General features: G+C 49.7%; 2 protein-coding genes across 10 annotated transcripts in view; one reads left to right on the top strand and one right to left on the bottom strand.

Moving 5' to 3' along the window:
• The first annotated feature begins 92 nt into the window (after positions 1–92).
• ATPSCKMT (ATP synthase c subunit lysine N-methyltransferase) lies at positions 93–21323 on the top strand. 9 transcript variants are annotated; one of them, XM_008262053.4, is made up of 5 exons: positions 93–344; positions 8958–9247; positions 10547–10684; positions 11726–11776; positions 20858–21323. In XM_008262053.4, the coding sequence occupies exons 1-5, from the start codon at positions 329–331 to the stop codon at positions 21026–21028; spliced, it is 666 nt and encodes a 221-aa protein (XP_008260275.1). In that variant the 5' UTR covers positions 93–328; the 3' UTR covers positions 21029–21323. The 9 variants fall into 9 exon arrangements, with proteins under 9 accessions (XP_008260275.1, XP_008260277.1, XP_089168728.1 ...); XM_008262055.4 differs by having other exon boundaries at positions 11623–11776; XM_089312602.1 differs by lacking the exon at positions 20858–21323 and adding an exon at positions 18250–18670.
• SMN1 (survival of motor neuron 1, telomeric) overlaps positions 18887–22142 on the bottom strand; it is a 64248-nt gene continuing 60992 nt past the window's right edge. The window contains exon 9 of the mRNA XM_070056576.2: positions 18887–19657. The gene's annotated coding sequence lies outside the window, so the exon portion shown is untranslated. The remainder of the gene's footprint in view (positions 19658–22142) is intronic.

Here is a 22142-nt window from a genome sequence, read left to right as displayed (position 1 = left end):
AATGCGGACAGCGCGAGACTTATTTTTCAACTGAAACTAATTTGACGCCAGACAGTACCTTCTGGAATCGGCGGCCTTTGGAAACTTCTATTATCCGGGAAGCTGTAGGGGGGGGAGGAGCTGAAGACTTTTAGAACTCACAGGTCAAGAGTAGGAATAATTGAATCATTACCTAAAGATTTATAATTGATATCTTCTTCGTAGTGAGTTACAACGAAAAATTATTTTCTTAAAGCATTGTTTTACACTTCTTCTCACCCCGGCTCTGAGAAGATGGTAGCTTCCACATCCCCCCCGCCTTTTTTTTTAAGAGTGCGGAAATCTCGCGATGGAAGGAGGAGGAGGTGAGGCCGGAGCGGCGTGCGCGGGAGGGCGCGCGGGCCTGGCGCTGTGGGGCCGTCGGTGTCGTCTGAGCGCGGGAGCGGGCCGCGGGCGCCCCCGGCCCCAGGCGGCCGTCCTGCCCCTCGGCGCGCTGCGCCAGCCCGGGCCCCGTTCTCGGGTCTGCGGCCTGTCCGCCAGGACGCTTCTGGGCGCCTTTGGGCGGATGACTGCCGTTAGCTCGGCCCTCGGGGTGGCATGGCGGTGTCGCAGGCCCACGGCGCGGGCCGTGCTGGGGAAGTCGCTGGACCTCCGCGCGCCGGTGTCCTCGTGTGACATGGCCGTGAGAATGCCAGCGTGTGCCCTCCAGGGCTGCTGTGAGGGCGCAGAGCGCGCAGTGCCCGGCCCCGAGCCAGCCTCGTACGCGGGCGCCGCTGTGGCTTAGTGGGCTAGGGCCCCGTCTGGGCTCCACTTCGGGTCCGGCTCCCTGCTAATGGCCAAGTCCATGGGCGTCTGCACCCGCGGGGGAGACCTGGAAGAAGCTCCTGGCGTCAGCCCGACCCAGCCCTGGCCCTTGGCAACCATCTGGGGTGTCAATCAACGGGGTGGAAGATCTCTGTCTCGTCTCTCTTTGAAATAAAAAAAAAAATTTAAAAAACAGTAAACCCTGATTTCCCACAGCGGGTCCCATTCTTGAGCCCTGTGCAGGGCCGCCTCACAACCCCGCCCGACACCCCCCTGCCCTGATTCCCTTTGCTGCCTTTACTTCAGGGTCCACGGCCCTGGCTGCCTTCTCCACGCCAGCCAGGCTGTGCCCAGTAAACGAGGACCGGGCGCGCACCGTGAGGCTGAACTCTGGCTGGGGAGTCCAGAACGGACCCTCACAGTCGGCCCACCCTCCGCAACTGGAGTGGTGCTCCCCGGACATTTTAGATCCTGGAGCCTCCGTTCCTTCTTGCTTGGCGGATTCAGTGTTTGCGCGCTCAGAATGGTGAATTCCGCCAGCCATTTGGTTCATTAGGTTGTTGCGGAAAACCGGAAATGCTTAATGACGGCCCCCGCGCAGGTTGATCAGTTTCAGGCATTCCCAGGGGCTGTGGAATACTGTGCACGGCGGTGGTGCTGGAATTTTTCCCGTATCAATAGCTGGTAACTACCGAAAGGACGTCTGCAGGCCCGTCCAAGCAGGGTTTCTTCCACGTGAGATCATGTGCTGGGGGGTTGTAAGATGGGCGTTGTGGTGAAGTGTGTGCCTGGATGCAAGTACACGTGACCAGTCCTAAACATTGTGGTGTTCAAATGTAAATCCTGCTGTAACCTGTGTGCTCGGCGTTCCCTGCACACCTGCTCGCTCTTCCTGATTTCTTCCCTTTATTTATTGCTCTGAGCCTCTCTCCCTCGCTCTTTTTGTTTTAGAGATTTATTTAGTTGAAAGGTAGAGTTACAGAGAGAGGAGAGACAGATCTTCCATCGTTGCTTCACTCCCCAAATCGCTGCAACAGCCAGCGCTGTGCCAGGCCAAAGCCAGGTACCAGGAGCTTTTTCCAGGTCTCCCATGTGGGTGCCGGGCCCAGGGACCTGAGCCATCTTCCATTGCTTTCCCAGGCGCCTTAGCAGGGAGCTGGATCAGAATCGCAGCCGCTGGGACAGTGCTCACACAGGACGTCAGCATGGCAGGCCGCAGCTGGCAACAGCGCCATCCCCTGAACTTTCAGTATTTTTTTTTTTTTTAAGATCTTTATTTATTTGAGAGGTAGAGACAAAGGTCTGCCATCTGCTGTTCACTCCCAAATGGCTGCAACTGCCAGAGCTGAGCCGATCTGAAGCCAGGAGCCAGGAACTGCTTCCAGGTCTCCCAGGAGGGGGCAGGAGCCCAAGCACTTGGACTGTCCTCTGCTGTTTCCCAGGCACACTAGCAGGGAGCTGGACTGGAAGTGGAGCAGCTGGGGCTCATACCAGCATACATAGGAATGCCAGTGCCACAGGCAGTGGCTTAACCCCCTGTGCCACAACACTGGCCCCTAGTTTGATCTTGAGTAAGAACTCTGTGCATTTTGCACATCTCAGTCACTGCGTCTTTGGGTGACCCAAACCTGTCACTGAAAATGGAAGTTTTCTACCAGCGTGAGAAGTCGGTAAGCAGACAAGGCCTGCAGACAGCGGACTAGACATTAACCTTGCCTGGCCTGGACCCCTCAGTGCTCACCGAGAGTGCGGGCCACCATGCTCTGATGTCGTAGAATAGATCCGTGCCCCACAGAGCACATCTGACAGAAGTGTCCTGTCATTCTTTATCTAAAGTAGTCCTGTGACATTCAGTTTGTACAAACAGCTTTTTTCTGTTTATAAAGATTAATTTATTTGAAAGGCAGAGTTACAGATGGAGAGGGAGAGACAGATCTCCCATCCACTGGTTCACTCCCCAGCTGGCTGCAACAGCTAGCACTGGGCCAGGTGGAAGCCAGGACCCCAGAGCTCCATATGGGTCTCCCATGTGGGTGGCAGGGCCAAGCACTTGCGTCATCTTCGTCTGCCTTTCCCAGGCCATTAGCAGGGAGCTGGATCGGAAGTGGAGCAGCTGGGACATGAACCAGCACTCATATGGGATGCCAGCATTGCAGGCTGAGGCTTCACCCACTGTGGGGAGCAACTGGGAGCAACTCGGACTAGACTAAGTTACTGGAATTAAGACTTATTCTAGGCCGGCGCCGTGGCTCAATAGGCTAATCCTCCACCTTGCGGTGCCGGCACACCGGGTTCTAGTCCCGGTCAGGGCGCCGGATTCTGTCCCGGTTGCCCCTCTTCCAGGCCAGCTCTCTGCTATGGCCAGGGAGTGCAGTGGAGGATGGCCCAGGTGCTTGGGCCCTGCACCCCATGGGAGACCAGGAAAAGCACCTGGATCCTGGCTCCTGCCATCGGATCAGCGCGGTGCGCCGGCTGCAGCGGCGGCCATTGGAGGGTGAACCAACAGCAAAGGAAGACCTTTCTCTCTGTCTCTCTCTCTCACTGTCCACTCTGCCTGTCAAAAATTAAAAAAAAAAAAAAAAAAAAGACTTATTCTATGCATCTGCTCTCCCACAATATGGCGCTGGGAGAGGAGCAAACAGCTTCTACCCAGCTGCCTTTCACCAACTTGACAAGCTGCAGGAGCTGCTCCTGATTGGAGGAGAGCAGCGTACTCGGCGTGTGGGTAGCAAAGTTGGGATTGGTGGAAGAGGACTATAAAGGAGGAGAGAGACAACATGCACAAGGAACATCTAAGAGGAACATCTATCTGAAGGAACACCTGTGCAGCCCCCGAGAAGAGCCGGCCGGCGGTGTGCCGCTCCCCCGCGGAAGTGGGGAAAGTGGCTAGGGGGAACCGCCCTTCCACGGAGGTGGAAGGGTCGGTAGCCAACCCGGGAAGAACCAGCAGCAAACCCGGGGAGGGCCGAGCAGACAAAAGAACAGCGCAGGGTCCTGTGTTGTTCCTCCACGAAGACGGGGAGCGACAACCCACTGTGTCACAACACTGGCCCCATAGGGACAGTCTAGATTTTAGTTTTGCATGTTTAGGGACTGGTTTTCACTGTTAGAAATTAACACTTTTTTTTTTTTTTTTTTTTGGATGGAGCCAGAAGTATATAGAACCCCCACCCCACCCCCACCCTCAGGGAAGTACTCCACAGCCCCCAGTGCATGCCTGAAACCAAAGACTGGACTGAATTTTGTGATTTAATGCCTTTTCCATCTTAATTAAGCTCAACATACGGTAGTTATAACTTGCAGGTTAGCGTATGACAGCAGAGTAGCAGGAGTTTCTTTTTCCTTCACAATTTCCTGGCTGGAGATTTGCTTTAATTTGATCGTAGCAGCTTTAGCATGTGTGTTTCTTAGGTTTTTTAGGTTGAGAATTTCACCTTGTACGTGAAGTGCTTTACAGCTTCTCTTTGGCACATCTGAACTGCCGGCATCACTGCTCTAGTGTTTCGGGGCTGTCGTTATGTAAAGTGAAGGTTGTCATCAGCATAGGCACTGGGTTCTGTAGCAGTCCGTGTGGTGACCCACCTGGCTCAAGGTGGAGCTTACCAGGAGAAACAGTGGACAGGGGGCCAGATCGCCTCTCGGACGAGGTGGAGAGAAAAGCATCAGACTTCATCAGGCTGCTAGGAACGGCACTCAGTTCACAGCACAGCAGCTGTTTATTTCTGGAGTCTCCCTTTTCATATTTTTGAGCTGTGAGTGACAGGCTGCCTGGAACTGCTGTCCTGTGTCAGTTTACCTGGCAACTTGGTCCAGACCTCAGGCCGTAGGCACAAATCTTGTTTTTCCCACACAGACCTTTGTGATGAAAGGCTTTTCCAGGCATGGAAGCTCGAGATGGAAAACGCAGTGATTCCGTCTGGGACCCACTGCTCCCGGTGCTGCTCTGCCTCAGGAGACAGACGTGATGGTGACCTGTTTGAAACCTTTGCTGCGGCGCCGGCAAACAGCGCGAGCTCCATCGGTCTTCTGAGGCCTGCCTGCTGCCCTGCTCAGCGCACGCCGCCCTCCCTCAACTCTGAGCTTGCTGCCTTTGCCCCAGCTCAGATTCTGTATCTGCCAGCACCTCACTGGTCAGTCCCTCCTTCGCAGCCCCCTGTGTGTGGCTCAGCCAGGCCCCGAACTCACACAGGCAGATGGGAGGCCCTGCGGGCGGGGAGCTGTTCATTCTGTCGTTCGCAGGTCGAGCTGTAGGGCTCAGGATTCCGGTGGATTCGGTCCACCTGACTCATGGCTGTTCAGGAAACAGTGCGTAAACAGAAGGTGTTCTGTTCATGGGCTGATTCTACCCGGCCATGGAAAGCAGTCAGGTGCTGACACCAGTACAGCACGGGTGGAGTTTGGGACATCATGCTAAGCGGAAGGAGGCAGTCACAGACGGCCACAGGCATATGATTCCACCCCTCTCAGTCCAGAACAAGGGACTCTAGAGGGGAAAACTAGACTAGTGGATGCCCAGGCCTGGGGGCTGGGGGCGGGGGGTGCTGGCTGAAGAATAAGGGGTTTCTTGAGGTCATGAATGTGGTCTAAAATTGGCTGTGAATATATTAAAAACATGGAGTTGCACATGTTAGGTGGGCAAAATGTGTATGAATTATGTCTCAAAGCTGTTAGCAAATTGAGCATTTTGCCCCCAAATGGCGATGAGAATAGCAGTGAGCAGTCACCCCCAGTCTGAGTGCTGTGTGCTTTGTGTGCGTTGGTTATGTAACTTTTCCAATAGCCCTATGAGGATAGTATTACTACTAAGTCCTTTTTTACAAATTTTAAATTCTGGTTTAAAAAAAATAGCCGGCCAGCGTCGCGGCTCACTAGGCTAATCCTCCACCTTGCGGCGCCGGCACACCGGGTTCTAGTCCTGGTCGGGGCGCCGGATTCTGTCCCGGTTGCCCCTCTTCCAGTCCAGCTCTCTGCTGTGGCCAGGGAGTGCAGTGGAGGATGGCCCAAGTGCTGGGGCCCTGCACCCCATGGGAGACCAGGAGAAGTACCTGGCTCCTGGCTTCGGATCAGTGTGATGCGCCGGCCGCGGCAGCCATTGGAGGGTGAACCAATGGCAAAAAGGAAGACCTTTCTCTCTGTCTCTCTCTCACTGTCCACTCTGCCTGTAAAAAAAAAAAAAAAAAAAAAAAAAAAAAAAAAAAGCCAAACAAACCATAACTGTCTCTTAATCTTACTGGTGGGAAAACAGGTCTTAGTCACAACTTAGTTAAACAACTAGTTAAGTCCTGAGCCCTCAGGACCACATGATCAGCTGGACTCTGTGCTGTACAACTGGAGTGCCAATAGGGTAATTTCCTGGTTTTTGTTTTTGTTTTTTTTTTTTAAGATTTTTTTTTTAATTTATTTGAAAGAGTTACACAGAGAGAGGAGAGGCAGAGAGAGAGAGAGGTCTTCCATCAGATGGTTCACTTCCCAGTTGGCCATGACGGCTTGAGCTGCGCCAATCCAAAGCCAGGAGCCAGGAGCTTCCTCTGGGTCTCCCACACGGGTGCAGGGGTCCAAGGACTTGGGCCATCTTCCACTGCTTTCCCAGGCCATAGCAGAGAGCTGGACTGGAAGTAGAGCAGCCAGGTCTCGAATTGGTGCCCATATGGGATGCCAGCGCTCCAGGCCAGGGCATTAACCTAACCTGCTGTGCCACAGCTTAGCCCCAAGGTAATTCCCTGTTAAGATGTGACAACTGTGCCTTGGCTGTTCTTGTATAGTCAGACCCATGGCTACTGCTGTGACGCATGCATGCCTCCATGGAATGCGAAATTTTAGCAGGTTGTTCATGACTTGGGCTTTCTGCCAGACACCAGCACCTTGTGAAACTTTGTTTTACCTCCAACCCTGGCGCTAGTAGTAGACACATCCCCCCTCAGTGGCACTGGGCTGTGAAACCAGTTTGAAAAATCCTTTTGGAGGTTGCAGGGGCAAAGCTGTGTCTTGGAATGTGACCTCCTCTGTGCTGTGCCCGCTTTGCTGTGTCCCGTGCTCACATCTGTAGCTCCTCAGCAGACACTGCCGCAGTTCACGGGCGGACCGGCCGCGTGATGTCCCCTCCAGGGTGTCTACCACCTCCCACTCCTGGATCCCGTGCAGATGTGATTACGGATCTGGAGAGCAGTGAGCGCGCTGGCCATGCTCTCACCAGGTCCTAACAGAGAAACGGGGGCCAGGCTGGAGGGATGCAGGACAGAGAGCCCAGGAGCATGGAGCAGGGTGGCCCTGCCAGCCCTCCGGAGCTGTGGTCGTGAAGGTGTGTGGTGCAGGCCCCCAGTGCGTGCAGATTTCTTGCTGCGCCTATGAGATGTGCACAGTGCGCCTCTTAAGTGGCTCATGGATGATGCAGCTGTGAACATTGACATCTGCCAGCAACGAGAATCTGTCCTTGCCCCTCTTTCTCCCCTGTTTGCTGTGGATTCTGGTGGATTCAGTCTTGTCCCCAGCTCCGTGGTGAACTGCTTCACGGCAGAGACTGGCTGTTCCCCAGGGGTCGCCGACAGTAGCGGCACGCCGCACACCTCTGCTCCCCTGTTCTCAGTGCTTTGCCTCCGTCCACTCATTTCATCCTCAGAACAACCCTGGGATCTCTGATTGACAGCTGAGGAAGCCAAGGTTCCACGAGGAGAAGGGATTCAGGGTCACAGGCTGGGAAGTGGCAGAGGTGGCACCCCAGCCTTGGCTAGCTCTGGAGGCCTCACGGGAATCGTGCTACTCTGTCCTGTCCTGTGCTGTCAGTAGTCAATGTCAAATCAGTATCAATTCCAAAACTTGAGATCCTGTTAAAAATGCATTTTAGGGGGCTGGCATTGTGGCGTAATGGATTAAGCCACTGCTACAGTGGTTTGAGTCCTGTCTGCTTTGCTTTTGGTCCTGCTAATGCACCTGAAAAAGCAGTGGAAGATGGCCCAAGTGTTTGGGCCCCTGCAATCTGCTTGGGAGATCAAGATTAAGCTCCTGGCTCCTGGCTCCTGGCTGGAGCCTGGCCCAGGCCCAGCTGTTGTGGCAATTTGAGGAGTGAACCAGTGGTTGGAAGATCTCTCTATGTGCCCCTCTCTGTAACTCTGCCTTTCAAATAAATCAAATAAATATTTAAAAAATGCTTTAAAATGCATTTTACAGGCCAGCACTGTGGCACTGTGGGTTAAGCAGGCATGTCATATGAGTGACAGTTCGATTCCTGTCTGTTCCATTTCCAATCTAGCTCCCTGCTAGTGCACCTGGGAAGGCAGCAGAAGCTGGCCCAAGAACTTGGGCACCTGCTATCCACAAGGGAGATACTTGGATGGTGTTCATAGCTCCTGGTTTCATCTTGGCCCAGTCCCAGCCATTGTAGTCATCTGGGGAGTGAACTAGCAGATGAAAGATCTCTCTGTGTCTCCCCTTCTGTTTCTGTAACTCTGCCTTTCAAATAAATCATTTTTTTAAAGAATGCATTTTAAAAGATAAAACTCAACAGGAGGGTATTGAAGGTACCATTTATTGTATAATCTGTGATGTATAATCTGTGATGGGTTTGTTTGCTAATTCTGTACTTGTGATGGTGTGGAAGTGATTACTTCTTGTTATTTTTGGATCTGCTGTTAAAAAAATCTCTAATACCACACTTATTTAAGATGTTTGGCAAAATCTGGTTTTTGTCCCCCTTACTACTTCAAAAGTGTATTTGTGATACTGGATTGTAATGCCAGATCAATATAATCGCAGAATCTTTTCATCCTATTTCGAGTAATACCTAGACATTTTCATGCTTATGGGTCTGAGGCTTACTCAATCTGAACATAAGAATATGGAGTGCATGGTTGAAACTTATACTAATAGATACTGAATTAATAAATTACTAGGTAAGTTTGAATGCATTATTTTCTAAGGATGACTCCTGGACACACACAAAATCATGTGTTGGAAAGTCTTCTATTAGTATTGAATAATTTCCTCTGAAGCACTTTTTGTTCCTGGGATTCAGAACTCATTGTGGAACCTTAAGCTTGTAACTTAGAGTGCATTGAGCTAAACTATCCTTTGAAAAGCATGAGTTTGTCAGGAGACAAACTTGTTACACAAGAAGTATCCTGGGCTCCAGGCTTGGTGCCCCTCGTGTGCTAGATTCTGCCTGTGCTCTCTCCATCTAGGTGCAGCCCCAGAACCACTTCAAGAGGAAAGCCAGGCACAGCCTGGGCTACCCCCCAGTCTTGAAGCCAACACTTTGAAGAAAAGCCGTTGGGGCTTGCTGCTTACGGGGATTGTAGGTGGGACTCTCATGGCTGTGTATGCGGTAGCGACACCCTTTGTGACACCAGCACTCCGGAAAGTCTGTTTGCCCTTTGTACCTGCAACTACAAAGCAGATCGAAAATGTTGTGAAAATGTTGCAGAGCAGAAGCGGATCCCTGGTAGACATTGGTAGTGGCGACGGCCGCATTGTGAGTTGTCCTAGAACATGTTGAGAGTCTGAGCCGGAATTGTGAACATTTCCACTTTACATTTGTTATGAGGATTATGGGAAAACTTGCCAAATCTTTGACAAAGTTTGAGAAGTGGGGAATTGTTTCATTTTGTGCTTGTTTGCCCAAATTCTGAAACCCCTAGCATGTGATTGGAATTTATCAGATTGTTAAGATGCTTGAGCCACTGGAGGCGACTTAATTAGAAACGGTTTGCCGAAGTGTGGCATTTCACTGTTTTATGTTTTTGCACCATAGGTGTTTGCCTCTTCATTTGTCTGATTTATCTGTGCACAAATACTACTTCCTATGAAAAAAAGCACAGTTAAAATGAGCACAAGCCAGTGATGAACCCCTGCTTATGCAACGGTCAGACTTAGGGACCACTCACTTACACGTGTAGCTGGGAACCTGTAAATAAAGACACGAGGCCACTGCTTGTGAGATGAGTGTGTCAGAGCGTGTTCCTGTGTGAGCGGGGGGCCCTATCCTTAGGCCACCTCCTCACGGTGAGCTGAAAACAACCCAGCAATCAGAGAGGCTGGTCTTCTGGGCACCTGAGCATGAAGACCAGCAGTGCCCCACCTCCTCACCAGCCCTTGTGGCCCAAACCCTGTGATTCTTTGATCGTGACCTGGAATAATGAGGAAGATATTAAAAAGTAACTTGTGTTTTTAAATTTAAATTTTAAAAAATTTTAAGCACTGTGACAAAACCTTGAGGACTGGCCCACTGGCCCTCTGACTATTGGGATTCTACACTTGACTTTGTTCTAAGTTGGTCCTTTTTACTTTCGCCTGTTTTTGATTTTGAGTGAGCAGTCATTACATGCCAAGGAAGTACTTGCGTGTAACTAATTGCAGGTTTTTCTCGACAGGTTTTTTCTTGCATTCTTCCAGGCATGTTCGTGTCACTGCTGCCATGCCATCTCACAGGTGGAGAGACGTTGCAGATTTTCAGCAGCTTTGTGTTAGACCACGCAGGGGCTTGCTAGTCCAGAATTAATCATGCCTCCCTCTAAATCATGCCCGAATGCCTGTTCTGATACTTGAGGCGAAATCGCTGACAAAAATGAGAAACTGGGCTTAAGTGCGTTGGCTGTTACCTTGTCCACAAAGCCAGTTACTTTTTTGACACATGTTTGCATGGTGTCTTGAACAGAGAAGATCCTTTTTGGTTGATGTTTTAGGATTATAAACCATAAATAGGAAACATTCATCTCATTTGACCCTGGAAGTTGATTTTTTCTTGTGGTTAAAGCCCAGCCTCTCTCCACAGGTGGTAGCAGCTGCAAAAGCAGGGTTCACAGCTGTCGGTTATGAACTAAATCCGTGGCTGGTGTGGTACTCCAGGTACCGCGCTTGGCAAGAAGGTGTGCATGGCTCCACCAAGTTCTATATTTCGGATTTGTGGAAGGTATGTAAGGCAGAGACTGGTCTTAGAAAAATCCAGTGGAAACTTTTCTTATTCATGATTAGTATGACTTAAAGCTGAAACTGTATTAAAAAGAATGAAAATTCACGTGAATCTTTTGGCATATTGAAACATATACAAATTTTAAATTGATCGGTGTTACCAGTGGATTCTCTCTTAGTTTATGATAGGTCATTTGAATTCTAACATTTTGTTTCCTAAGTTAAAATGTTCTCATTTCTATTATGAAACGATGAGATGTTCCATTTTGTTTGGAAAGCCCGTGAATTGTTATTGATCAGTATTAGACCTGTCTGCCTTTGTGTACGTGTGTGCATGTGAGTGCATTTAGAGAGAGACCGAGATGGACAACACAGAAAAGACTCCGCCAGTCGTGCTGCCCTGGTTGCTGTTGTCACAAAGTACAGGATACTCCCAAATTGATTTGTATTCTTAAAGCCCTGTAATTCTGCCTTTTCAATGCCCCATAAAATGCTTTTCCTTAAATAAGGTTTTCCCACTGTAATGCTGTCATCAGTAGCTTATAAAAATTCACTAGGGTTTTGCTTGCATTGTTTTTCACACTGTATATTCGTAAATGATGTCTATAGAGTAAATAAGGCTTTTATTGGGTGATAAGCATTTTGACTGGGAAAGCACATTTTTCCCTGTTTTCCAACTAAAGATCATTTTATTGTATTTTTCATAGTATTTTAGAGGAGAGAGCGGAGGAATAGAATTTTAAGGGTGGTTCAACATAAAAAAACTGAGTGGTTCTGAAATCACTCGGGTTCTTGTCGCCCCAGCGTGGAGTCTGGTGGAGTGGAGTCAGAACGAGAGGCCTCTCACACCTGCTCCGTAAGGGTTTGTGCTACCGTGAGTGAGAGTGATAACGGCGTTCTTTTCTTCGTGAAAGTTTTGATGGGGGCCGCTCTTTTTAGGAGTTGGTGGAAACTCGCCATCAGGACAATAGCCGGCCGCCGCTCAGTGCTGGGAAACTTGGCTCTGCAGCTGATGCACTCAGCATTTCCCTGTCTCACGCAGGTCTCTTTCTCGCAGTACACGAACGTTGTTGTGTTCGGCGTGCCTCAGATGGTGAGTGTGCACTTTACTGTCCTCTGGGGCTCTGCTTGCCACCTCACACCCCCACCTGCTGTGTGCGGAGAGGGCTCTGGACTTCAGCTCCTTGGTTTAATAAAATACTTTTGGGCCTTAGAGGGATTAATTATTAAAGATGCAGTCATGTTTTAGAACTTTGGCGTCATACTCCATCTCAGTGATCAGTGTGAGCCTTAAAACTTCCAGTCTGAGCGGCTTCAGGAGGGCGCGGTGTCTGAGGAGCTTGGCGATTCCATGCCTGCTCACGCCGGCCTGCCCACCTGCCGTCCCTGGGGGCGCCGTTCCTGGGGATGCCCTCTGAACTCTGCAGGACGCCATCCTCAGGGCCCATGGGCACTGACTGGTTTCAGTTCACCTCAGCTGACTGAGGTGCCACAGACCCGAGGCCTGAACTTCGATCGCATGCTTTCCTGGGTGAAAATACCAGTGTTGGAGTGGGAGTGGTGCTTGTTGGCCTTTGGAAGGGCACTGAGTGTGCCTGGGGCTCTGCAGGCCATAGAGAGAAATCCCTGCTTCCTTCTTGAAGCCTGTAATCGCACCCATAATAATCTTGGTGGAATTGGATTTTTTGCTGAAATGCAATTATATAACTGATAGAATTTTTAATGTAAAAAAGGAAATTTACTTCTTGTTTTTATTTGTATGTTGATTTTATATAAGATGTTTCAGTCCTTGAGAAATTTGCTCTTACTTAGAAACTTCAATGTAATGCCATATTTAATTTTAAAAGACAGTGTAAAAGTGGTTTTGTTAAATATTCTTGAAAGTGTCAGTCTTCTGTATGTTTGCAGCTTTCATTAGGCCTACAATTAAGACCAGACTTTAGTATCTGCACTTCTGTTTTACACGTGAAAATAGTAGAAAGGCATAATTACTGATCATTTAAACATACCGTTTGGGGGCTGGTGTTGTGATGTGGTGGGTTAAGCTGCACTTGCAAAGCCAGCGTTCATTGTAGGAGTGCCAGATTGAGTCTTGAGTCCAGGCTGCTCTTCTTCTTCTTTTTTTTTTTTTTTTGACAGGCAGAGTGGACAGAGAGAAAAGTCTTCCTTTCCCGTTGGTTCACCCCACAATGGCCGCTGCAGCCGGCGTGCTGCGGCTGGCGCACCGCGCTGATCCGAAGGCAGGAGCCAAGTGCTTCTCCTGGTCTCCCATGCAGGTGCAGGGCCCAAGCACTTGGGCCATCCTCCACTGCACTCCCAGGCCACAGCAGAGAGCTGGCCTGGAAGAGGAGCAACCAGGACAGAATCTGGCACCCCAACCGGGACTACAACCCAGTGTGCCGGCGCCGCAGGTGGAGGATTAGCCTATTGAGCTGTGGCGCCAGCCTAGGCTGCTTTTCTGATCCAACTCCCTGCTAATGTGCCTGAGGATGGCTTAAGTACATGGGGGCTCTGCCACTCACATGGGAGACCTGGATGGAACTCCGGGATCCTGGCCCAGTTCTGGCCATTGCTAACAACTGGAGAGTGAACCAGCACATGGAAGGTCTCTCTCTCTCTCATTCCATCTCTCACTCTGCTTTTCAAATAAGTAATAATAAATATTTAAATAAACTATTTGGGATCACAAAATTGCCTTGGAATTAAAAAAAAAAAGTTACTTGCTTATTTGATAGACAAAGAGAACAAGAGAGAGCGCACTTCCATGCACTGGTTCACTCCCCACATGTCTACAACACCTGGGGCTGGGCTGGGCTGGAGGCTGGGAGCTGGGAACACAATCCTTGTCTCCTACGTGGGTGACAGGAGCCCAGCCACTTGAGCCAGCTGCCTCCTCCCAGGGTCTGCATTGGCAGGAAGCCGGAGTCAGGAGCCAGGGCTGGGAATCAGACCCAGGCACTCTGATGTGGGATGCAGGTTTCTTACCTGGCACCTTAACCAGTCGGCTAAATGCTTGCCCTGGATGTGGAATTCCCAGGGTGATTTACTATTTACTACGACATTTGGACTTTTCCTCTAAAGTGGAATAACTTGTGGTTTAGAGACAAGTAACTTTAATTTGAAATCCATGCTTTATAAAAAGAAAATTAGTGTTGCCTGGGAGGTCAGTAATGAGCTGGGAGCAGCGCTGCCAGCGGGGGCAGCAGTGGCCTTTGGGAGCTTCTAAACCTGTGGTGGCTGCTCCCGTCACTTCTTACGGAGCAGGTTGAGGCCGCTGTTTGGGCGCTGTTTGCTGAGGGAAACCAAAGTAACGGTGATGAACGTTTCTGCAGTCATCGCCCTTTCTTCTGCACACGGAGAAATCGTAGCTCTGGAGCTTGCAGCATCTCGCCGTTCCCCAGGGAAAGGGGAGCGGCCGGAGTCCCCGTTACAGGAGGGAGCGGACAGCCTGCACACTTGCATGCCCCAGGAGGGAGCGAGCCAGGTGATGGCTGCAGGTGGCCTGGAAGGCCCGGTTTTGTGTGTGGAGGCCCCCACGCTCGGCTCTCAGCAGCCTAGCCTGCGTGGGGAGCGTGAGGGGTGGGAGACTGCCCCCCTGCAGGTCGTGTGACCTTGGAAAGTCATTTAGCCCGTGCTGTTCTCAGTGCACTTCCCATTCCCTGAGCGCCAGCCTGTTTCCTGAAGCTGCAGTGCCACGTTGGCTGTGGTCGCCAGCGCACAGGTGGGTAATGTGAGAGCCAGAACGGCCTGTAGGGGAGTTCTCAGGTAGCAACCGTGCTGTTGGAAATCCATCCTGCTGCTCGGATGCCATCGTCGTTGTTCCTAACAGCTCTCTGCAGGTGCAGCTCGTGCCCAGCCGGTCCATACAGTTGTGAATCGGCCTGACAGGACGAGGAGTCCCGTTTGGGTCTGTGGGATCTAAGATATCCACAGTTAATGTGGGCCTGTGCACAGAGCGTCTTTACAGAACGCACAGCAGATCAGTCTGAACAGTGTTCTGTTCAAAGCCTTCCGCGACTTCTTTGCCACTTTTGAGGATGTGGCCGAATCCCTCTGCATGGTCCCAGAGCTGGTGTGCCAGGGTCTCTGTCCTCCTCCTGCCTCACCTTGGCTGTGCCTCCCACCACGCTGCCCTCCACCCTCTGTGCTTCTCTTGATGTTGGACTTTGCTGGGCTCTTCTTCCTGGAGCCTGGGGCCAGGTCCTTCCCTGGGGACCACTCGCTGGCCAGCTGGCTGTCTTTGTGAAGTTCACCTTGATGTCCAGTTTTCAACTCCTGTAACACCTCACTCCCCTGTCCGAAGGGAGTCTGTACGTTTCTCTGCCTGGTGTCTCTGACGGTGTGTGCACTGTGAGCTCAGGGGTGGGGCCTGCACCCTGCTCACCGCCAGCTCACGCAGCAGCACCTGCCCAGAGTACTCGCTCAGAGTTTATTGACCAGTGAACACGATGCAGACATATCTGAGAAGGCTATTCACTCTCACCACTTCAAAGAAGTCTGATTCTAGTTACAAATCCTCTGATGAATTAATGCGTAAAGATCGTCATTATGTCCTGATAGAAGTAGATCGTGACCAAGTCATGTGTTCTTCCTTCATCCAACAAGTGTGGCCACTTCACCCCAGGCCCGTTCTCATCACTTGGAATATTTGTGTGAATGAGCAGAAAGCCCTCGTGCTGGGAGGTCCTTCTGTGCCAGTGGGAAGGGCAGACACCGAGTGAGACACGCACAGGAAGTCTATTGTGCGAAAGAAGAGGATGAGGGCTGTGGGACAGGAGAAAGGGCGGGCGGGCAGGACCAGGACGGGACCCCTGCATGGTGACGGGGAGGGGACCGTGTGGAGACGAGCGATCCAGGCCAAGGAGCAGTTGCTAGAAGATGCCTGTTGGGGCTGGGGAACTGCAAGCCTGCCCATGAGGGAGGATGTCAGATGGGAGGCAGGGCTGCGGCGTGAAGGACACTGGCCCTTCTGAGGGCAGGCACCGTTGAGAGTGAGCAGGGGAGGCTGGGAGGGCTCACAGGCCTAATGGGAACATGGCGGGCGGCGGGCGGCTTGTGAGTGTTCTGTGGTTCCAGGTGACGATGGCGCTTGGCAGCGCTTGGCTGGGGCTGGAGTAGCAGTGGGAAGCCGTCAGATCCTTCAGGCACCGTGGGGGTAGAATCGGCGGGATGAGTGCACTGATGCCTGTGGATGGGGGAGAAAGAGGAGTCCAGAGCAGCCCTCACAGGTTTGACCTCAGCTCTGGGCACCTGAAATTGGCGGACCCGAGCATGGGCAGAGCCGGGGGGGAGCGCTTGGGGTCTGAGTGCGGAGAAGCCCGGCTGTTGATGGGCATCCCCGATTTGTCTCATGCCTTTGAGCTTGTTCTGACTTGTGTTTAAAGTTTTGAAGATATAATTAGAATATGATGAGTTTGTGCCACTTTGAAACCTGTAATTGTATGAATAATTTTGAATTCCATTAGACAGACATGACACATCACTGCTTCTCTTTGTGTGTGATCTCAGGAACCAGATTCATTGCATATTTATGTGTAATTTAGCCAGTTAATTTCCTAAGATTGAAATAGCTTCTGGCCTGCACCACGGCTCAATAGGCTAATCCTCTGCCTACGGCTCTGGCACACCAGGTTCTAGTCCTGGTCGGGGCACCGGATTCTGTCCCAGTTGCTCCTCTTCCAGTCCAGCTCTCTGTTATGGCCCGGGAGTGCAGTGGAGGATGGCCCAAGTGCTTGGGCCCTGCACCCCATGGGAGACCAGGAGAAGCACCTGGCTGCTGGCTTCGGATCAGTTCAATGCACTGGCCACAGAGCGCCGGCCGCAGCGGCCATTGGAGGGTGAACCAACGGCAAAGGAAGACCTTTCTCTCTGTCTCTCTCTTGCTGTCTACTCTGCCTGTCAAAAAACAAAAAACAAAAAACAACTTCTTTCTTTTTTAGGTTTATCTTGACTTAGCGCATGACAGTCACTTGGAAATAAAAGAGACTATGAAGGAGAAAAGAATAATAGTAATATGAATGTTTACAATTACCCCTTTTATGAACAAAATTACCATAAGAAACCTCTGATATTTTGGAAAAACGCGTTTTGTCTCATTCTTTGCTTATTTAGCTTTCCCCTCAAGGAACAGAACTTTTTAAATTCTCTATTGGCTGTTTAAAGAATAGAAATCCTCCATCCGCAATGGAATTCATTCTCTGTTATCTTGGTATTGATTTTAATGAAGAATTAGGATTCTGGCTCATTCTAGGCCTGGGTCATATAGAGGAGTTTTTCCAAGCTGCTTTTGTAAGTTACAGGCCAGAGATAAAACCTTCGTGGAAGTGCTTGATTCATTTGTCTCACTTGAATTGGTTCCTTTTAAAAAGAAGTGGTTTTTGCTTAGATCTTTGACAAATGAGTGGTCAAGCACTGGCGGAAGAAAGATATGTAAGCCTGGAGCATTTTGTTGAGCTGGATTATAAGGCAGTGCTCGAAATATTTGATAGGAGGACATCCAGGGACCAGCGCTGTGGCGCAGTGGGTTAATGCCCTGGCCTGAAGTGCCGGCATCCCATATGGGCGCCGGTTCTGGTCCCAGCTGCTCCTCTTCCGATCCAGCTCTCTGCTATGGCCTGGGATAGCAGTGGAAGATGGCCCATGTCCTTGGGCTCCTGCACCCGCGTGGGAGACCTGGAAGAAGCTCCTGGCTCTTGGCTTTCGATCAGCATAGATCCGGCTGTTGCGGCCATCTAGGGAGTGAACCAGAGGATGGAAGACCTCTCTCTGTCTCTATCTCTCTCTGTAACTAAATAAAAAAATAAAACTTAAAAAAAAAAAAAAAAAAAAAAAAACAGAGGAAGAGAATTCGGGACCTTCAGGAACTTAGAACACTAAAAATAAATAAATAAATAAAATAATAAAAATAAAAGATAAGAGAACATCCAAAGTATAGGGAAGCCAGCGGCAGGAGGCTCCCAGTGGCCGAACCAGAACACTCTGAACTCTAGAATCAATGAGGACTGTAATGGGTTATACTGAATGAAATAAGAATCCAGATGTTCATACTATAGATACTTAGAAAGATGGAGATCTAGGTGGACAGAGACAAGAGAAAGCTCTTTCTTGGAGTAGAATGCCAGCTATATTTCTAGAAGAATGATGGAATTAGCAGATCTCCACTTTGCCATTGTTATTTTGTTTTAAAGATTTATTTTATTTATTTATTTATTTGAAAGTCAGAACTAGAGAGGAGAGGCAAAGAGAGACAGAGATAAAGAGAGGTCTTCCATCCGCTGGTTCACTCCCCAATTGGCTGCAACGGCTGGAGCTGCGCGGTTCCGAAGCCAGGAGCCAGGAGCCTCCTCCAGGTTTTCCCATGTGGGTGTAGGGGCCATCTTCCACTGCTTTCCCAGGCCATAGCAGAGAGCTGGACAGAAATTGGAGCAGCCAGGACTCAAACTGGTGCCCATATGGGATGCTGGCACTGTAGGCAGCAGCTTTACCTGCTATGCTACAGCGCTGGCCCCACCACTCTTATATTAAAAACAGATTCAGACTAGAATTGGTGAATGATTTCTGTTGTAGGAACCATCTAATGAGTAATAAATAGAATGTTTACATCAGCTCCAGTTGACTCCCTACATACCACACACTGATGATGAAAGGAAGAGGTGAAAATGTCATATCAAGATGGCCGCTGAGGTGAAAAGGTCATACCAAGATGGCCACTGACAACAGAAACTGCCTGGCAACAGGCCATGATTGGATGGCTTCAGAAACTACATGACAACAGAGGAAACCACATGACAACAGAGCCTGACTGACAGCAGGCCGTGATTGGATGGCTTTGGAAACTGCCTGGCAATAGGCTGTGATTGGTTGGGGCATAGACCGCTCCTTGACCGGATTGGCTGGTCTTGGCTATATAAGCTGTTGTACTAACAAATAAACGAGTCTGCGGGCTGCTTGCCTCAAGCCCGCTTGCCTCAAGCCCGCTTTCACCCAACTCCCGGGGTCTGTGTGGTGACTCCGCGCCTCTTGCCTCCACCAATCCACTGCAACATTGTTGAGAAATCAACTGCAACAACGGAGAAGCCAGATACTGTTGGGGTCTTAAGCCTGAGGCTAGCCCCTGACCAGCAGTGGCAGCACAAGCACTCCCCGACAAGGTGAACGGGAGAGGTAAGGTCGACGTGTCAAACACACCGCAAGCACCCATGAGTTCTGTCGAAGCAGGAACTACTTTATTGAGGAAGTGTACAGGCTTATAAAGCTTACAAAAGACATGCACAGTAGGGGAGCCAATCAGCGAAAAGGTCATGCAGGCATGGGTGGACCACGCACAGGGGCATCTTAAGCAAAGTATAGGGATCATGCACTGTCCATGTGTCTGGAACTAAAGCGGACCTATCCCTGCCGGTGGTCTGATCTTAGGTAGCTTAACCACAGCAGCTGCAGACACGCCCCTCAAACATCCGCCAGGCGCCATATTGTAATAGAGGTTTTAGGCAATGCCCAACAAGATACCATTTTACTGAGTAGTTCGTGTCCTGGCCTCTGTGGGTGGGGCCCTGATCAGTTCCCAGCCGGACCGCTGGGGCCTTGCCTGGGACGCACACACAGGCCCCAGCAGGAGCAGGGGTCTGAGGAACCCAAGAGGAGGGCCCTTTGGTTGGACACATGAAGCATATTGTTGGCTTAAACGGCAAAGGCTGAGGGGGTGTTCTAGATCTGAGCCCACCGAAGAGACGTCACAGACAAGCACACAAGTGCTCCCCAAAAGCATCCTGCCTTGGGGAACGTGACTCAGGCTGTTACTGGGACGGTGACAGAGCTGGGGTGGGCCTGGAGTTGCCATTGGAGTGTCCTGAGTGTGACGGCTGTGCTGGGTGGATGTCAGGAGGCACTCTTCCTCAGATGCACTAAAGTCTTACGGGAGTGACAGGGCCTGTTGCATGCAATCTCTTCTCAAATGGTGTAGAGAAGAATGTTCCTGAAGAAAGAGTGAACGAAAACCCGAACAGTCAGCCTGGATGAAGGTGTACAGGAATTACTTGTTCTCTTCTGTAAATCTGCAATTTCCTCAAAATAAGTTAAATGAAGAAAGTGAGGGGCTGGCGCCGCGGCTCACTATGCTAATCCTCCGCCTGCGGTGTCTGTACCCTGGGTTCTAGTCCCAGGTGTGGCGCCGGATTCTGTCCCGGTTGCTCCTCTTCCAGTCCAGCTCTCTGCTGTGGCCCAGGAAGGCAGTGGAGGATAGCCCAAGTGCTTGGGCCCTGCACCCCATGGGAGACCAGGAGGAAGCACCTGGCTCCTGGCTTCGGATCAGTGCAGCACCGGCTGTAGTGGCCATTTAGGGGGTGAACCAACGGAAGGAAGACCTTTCTCTCTGTCTCTCACTGTCTAACTCTGCATGTCAAAAAAAAACAAAAAAAGTGGGGGAAAAATACTCTTAGGATATGAAGGTAGTCATATACTTTCAGGACCTGAAGATGAGTTTTAAGGACCTGAAGATGAGTTTTAAAAACCTTTAAAACTGTCATTAATTTCTCAAAGTAATTACTATGTCAGTACTTGAAGCAAACAATAAAAAACCCTTTTTTCATCAATGTATTGGTAATAAAATTATACAGAAATGATATAAGGTAGGCTGACTATCAGGATATTCATTATCAGTGCGTAATAGGTACATTTAAAATTCTGAACTATTTAAAGTTGGTAGAATGTGTATTTTTTTCATGGTCTAATTATATCATATTTTGTTGACACCAGATGTTGTTGATTTAAGATGCACCATTGCCATTGAAGAAAAATGTAATTGTGAGGCAATGTCAGGTTTTTGATATTACAGATGTGAAAAAACATGTCTTAAATACATGAGACAATATACAGGAATATTTGATTAGGTAAAAAATTAAAAGCTGTGTCTTATTTTAATCGCTGCTGCTTTATGGTTTTAGCTAGAAAATGGAAGTCTGTGATCCACGGTTGCTGAAAATAGTGAGTTTCATGATTGACACTGGGAGCTGTTCCTATAACTGCATTCATATGGCTGCTGTATGTTAGGGGGTTGTTCCTCAGTGTGTTTGCACCCGAGGTGATCTTTTCACACGTATTTTCAGGGACTCTTAAATGCAGGAATCGTTTCTTCTGCCTCATCGCTCACTGAAATAATGGCTGTGACTCTCCACAGATGCCGCAGTTGGAGAAGAAACTTGGACTTGAACTTAAGGATGATGCAAGAGTCATTGCGTGCAGGTTCCCTTTTCCACACTGGAGCCCGGACCATGTCACTGGGGAGGGGACAGACACCGTGTGGGTGTACGACGTGGGCACTCTCAGAGGGAAGGGGAGGAGGCCCTGAGAGCTGGTGCGTTTCCGTGGTTGGTCGTGCGCAAAGAAACCTCACCGCGAGTGCCCTCTGCAGTCTTGCTCTGTCCGTTGCCCTTGTGGGGACTCTCAGCTATGCCTTTAGCGGCAGAGTGTATTGTTCTGGTATGGAATGAGAAATCGCTACCATTCTTCTTAATTCTGCAGGAAACAGACACCTTAAGGAAATACAGTTAAACTTAGAATCTGTTTTTAATGGTATATTCTTTTTAAAAATTTTTTAATGTTATATTCTTAAAAAAATATGTTGAATCTTGATGTGAATGGAAGGGGAGAGGGAGTGGGAAAGGGGAGGGTTGCGGGTGGGAGGGACGTTATGGGGGGGAAGCCATTGTAATCCATATTCTGTACTTTGGAAATTTATATTCATTAAATAAAAGTTAAAAAAAATAAATAAAATAAAAAAAAATGTTTCCTGCCTGTTCATGCGTTGGGTGCATGAAAATGTGAATTAGTGATGGTCTTGTTTATGGTTGGAAAGATGTCACAGTTCTTCACTTCCAAGCAATAGGGTTTCATGCCACAGATAAAGAAAAATGATTTTTAAATAGAGTTTGTATTGTGCTTTGAATATTAGTTGGTTCCTAAACATAGGTAGAACTTTAAATCCCAAAGAGTTAATGCACCGAGAGGCTGGAAACTTAATCTGATCATGGTGTTTAGGAACTGGGTCCTAGTGGGAGGGGCTGAGGTCCTTGGGGTACCGTGCCTTTGGAAGGGAGTTCTCGCAAGAGGGTTGTAGGGAAAGTCTCCAGCCTCCTTCTCAGCCTCCTGGTTCATGGCGTGAGCCTTCCTCCGTGCCCACTCTGCCAAAGCCTGCATCACGACAAGTTTGCTCTTGGCAGCTCCAAACCCAGAGCTCAAGGGACTTTTCTCCATACACGGTAGCCACCTCAGGTGTGTCATTATAGTAACGCAGAAAGGACAAGCAGAGTATGTGTTAGCAGGCGCTTGCAGTTTCCTAAACTTTATTCATGCTTAAGATTCATCTGTGGGGTTTTTGTTGTGGTCAGGGCCTGCAACATCAGCATCCCATATCGGAGTGCCGATTTGAGTCCTAGCTGTTCAGTTTTGATCCAGCTCCCTGC

Source organism: Oryctolagus cuniculus, chromosome 14 (assembly GCF_051225735.1).
Source record: "Oryctolagus cuniculus isolate XC-2025 breed Fujian yellow rabbit chromosome 14, ASM5122573v1, whole genome shotgun sequence".
NCBI classification, from domain to species: domain Eukaryota; kingdom Metazoa; phylum Chordata; class Mammalia; order Lagomorpha; family Leporidae; genus Oryctolagus; species Oryctolagus cuniculus.
This window is presented reverse-complemented; position numbering and strand designations above follow the sequence as displayed.

Bases quoted from the DNA above. Each gene is read 5' to 3' on its own strand.
- ATPSCKMT (XM_008262053.4), top strand. The intron at 10,685-11,725 runs GTATGTAAGGCA...TGTCTCACGCAG, and splicing joins ATATTTCGGATTTGTGGAAG to GTCTCTTTCTCGCAGTACAC. The intron at 11,777-20,857 runs GTGAGTGTGCAC...GACTCTCCACAG, and splicing joins TGTTCGGCGTGCCTCAGATG to ATGCCGCAGTTGGAGAAGAA.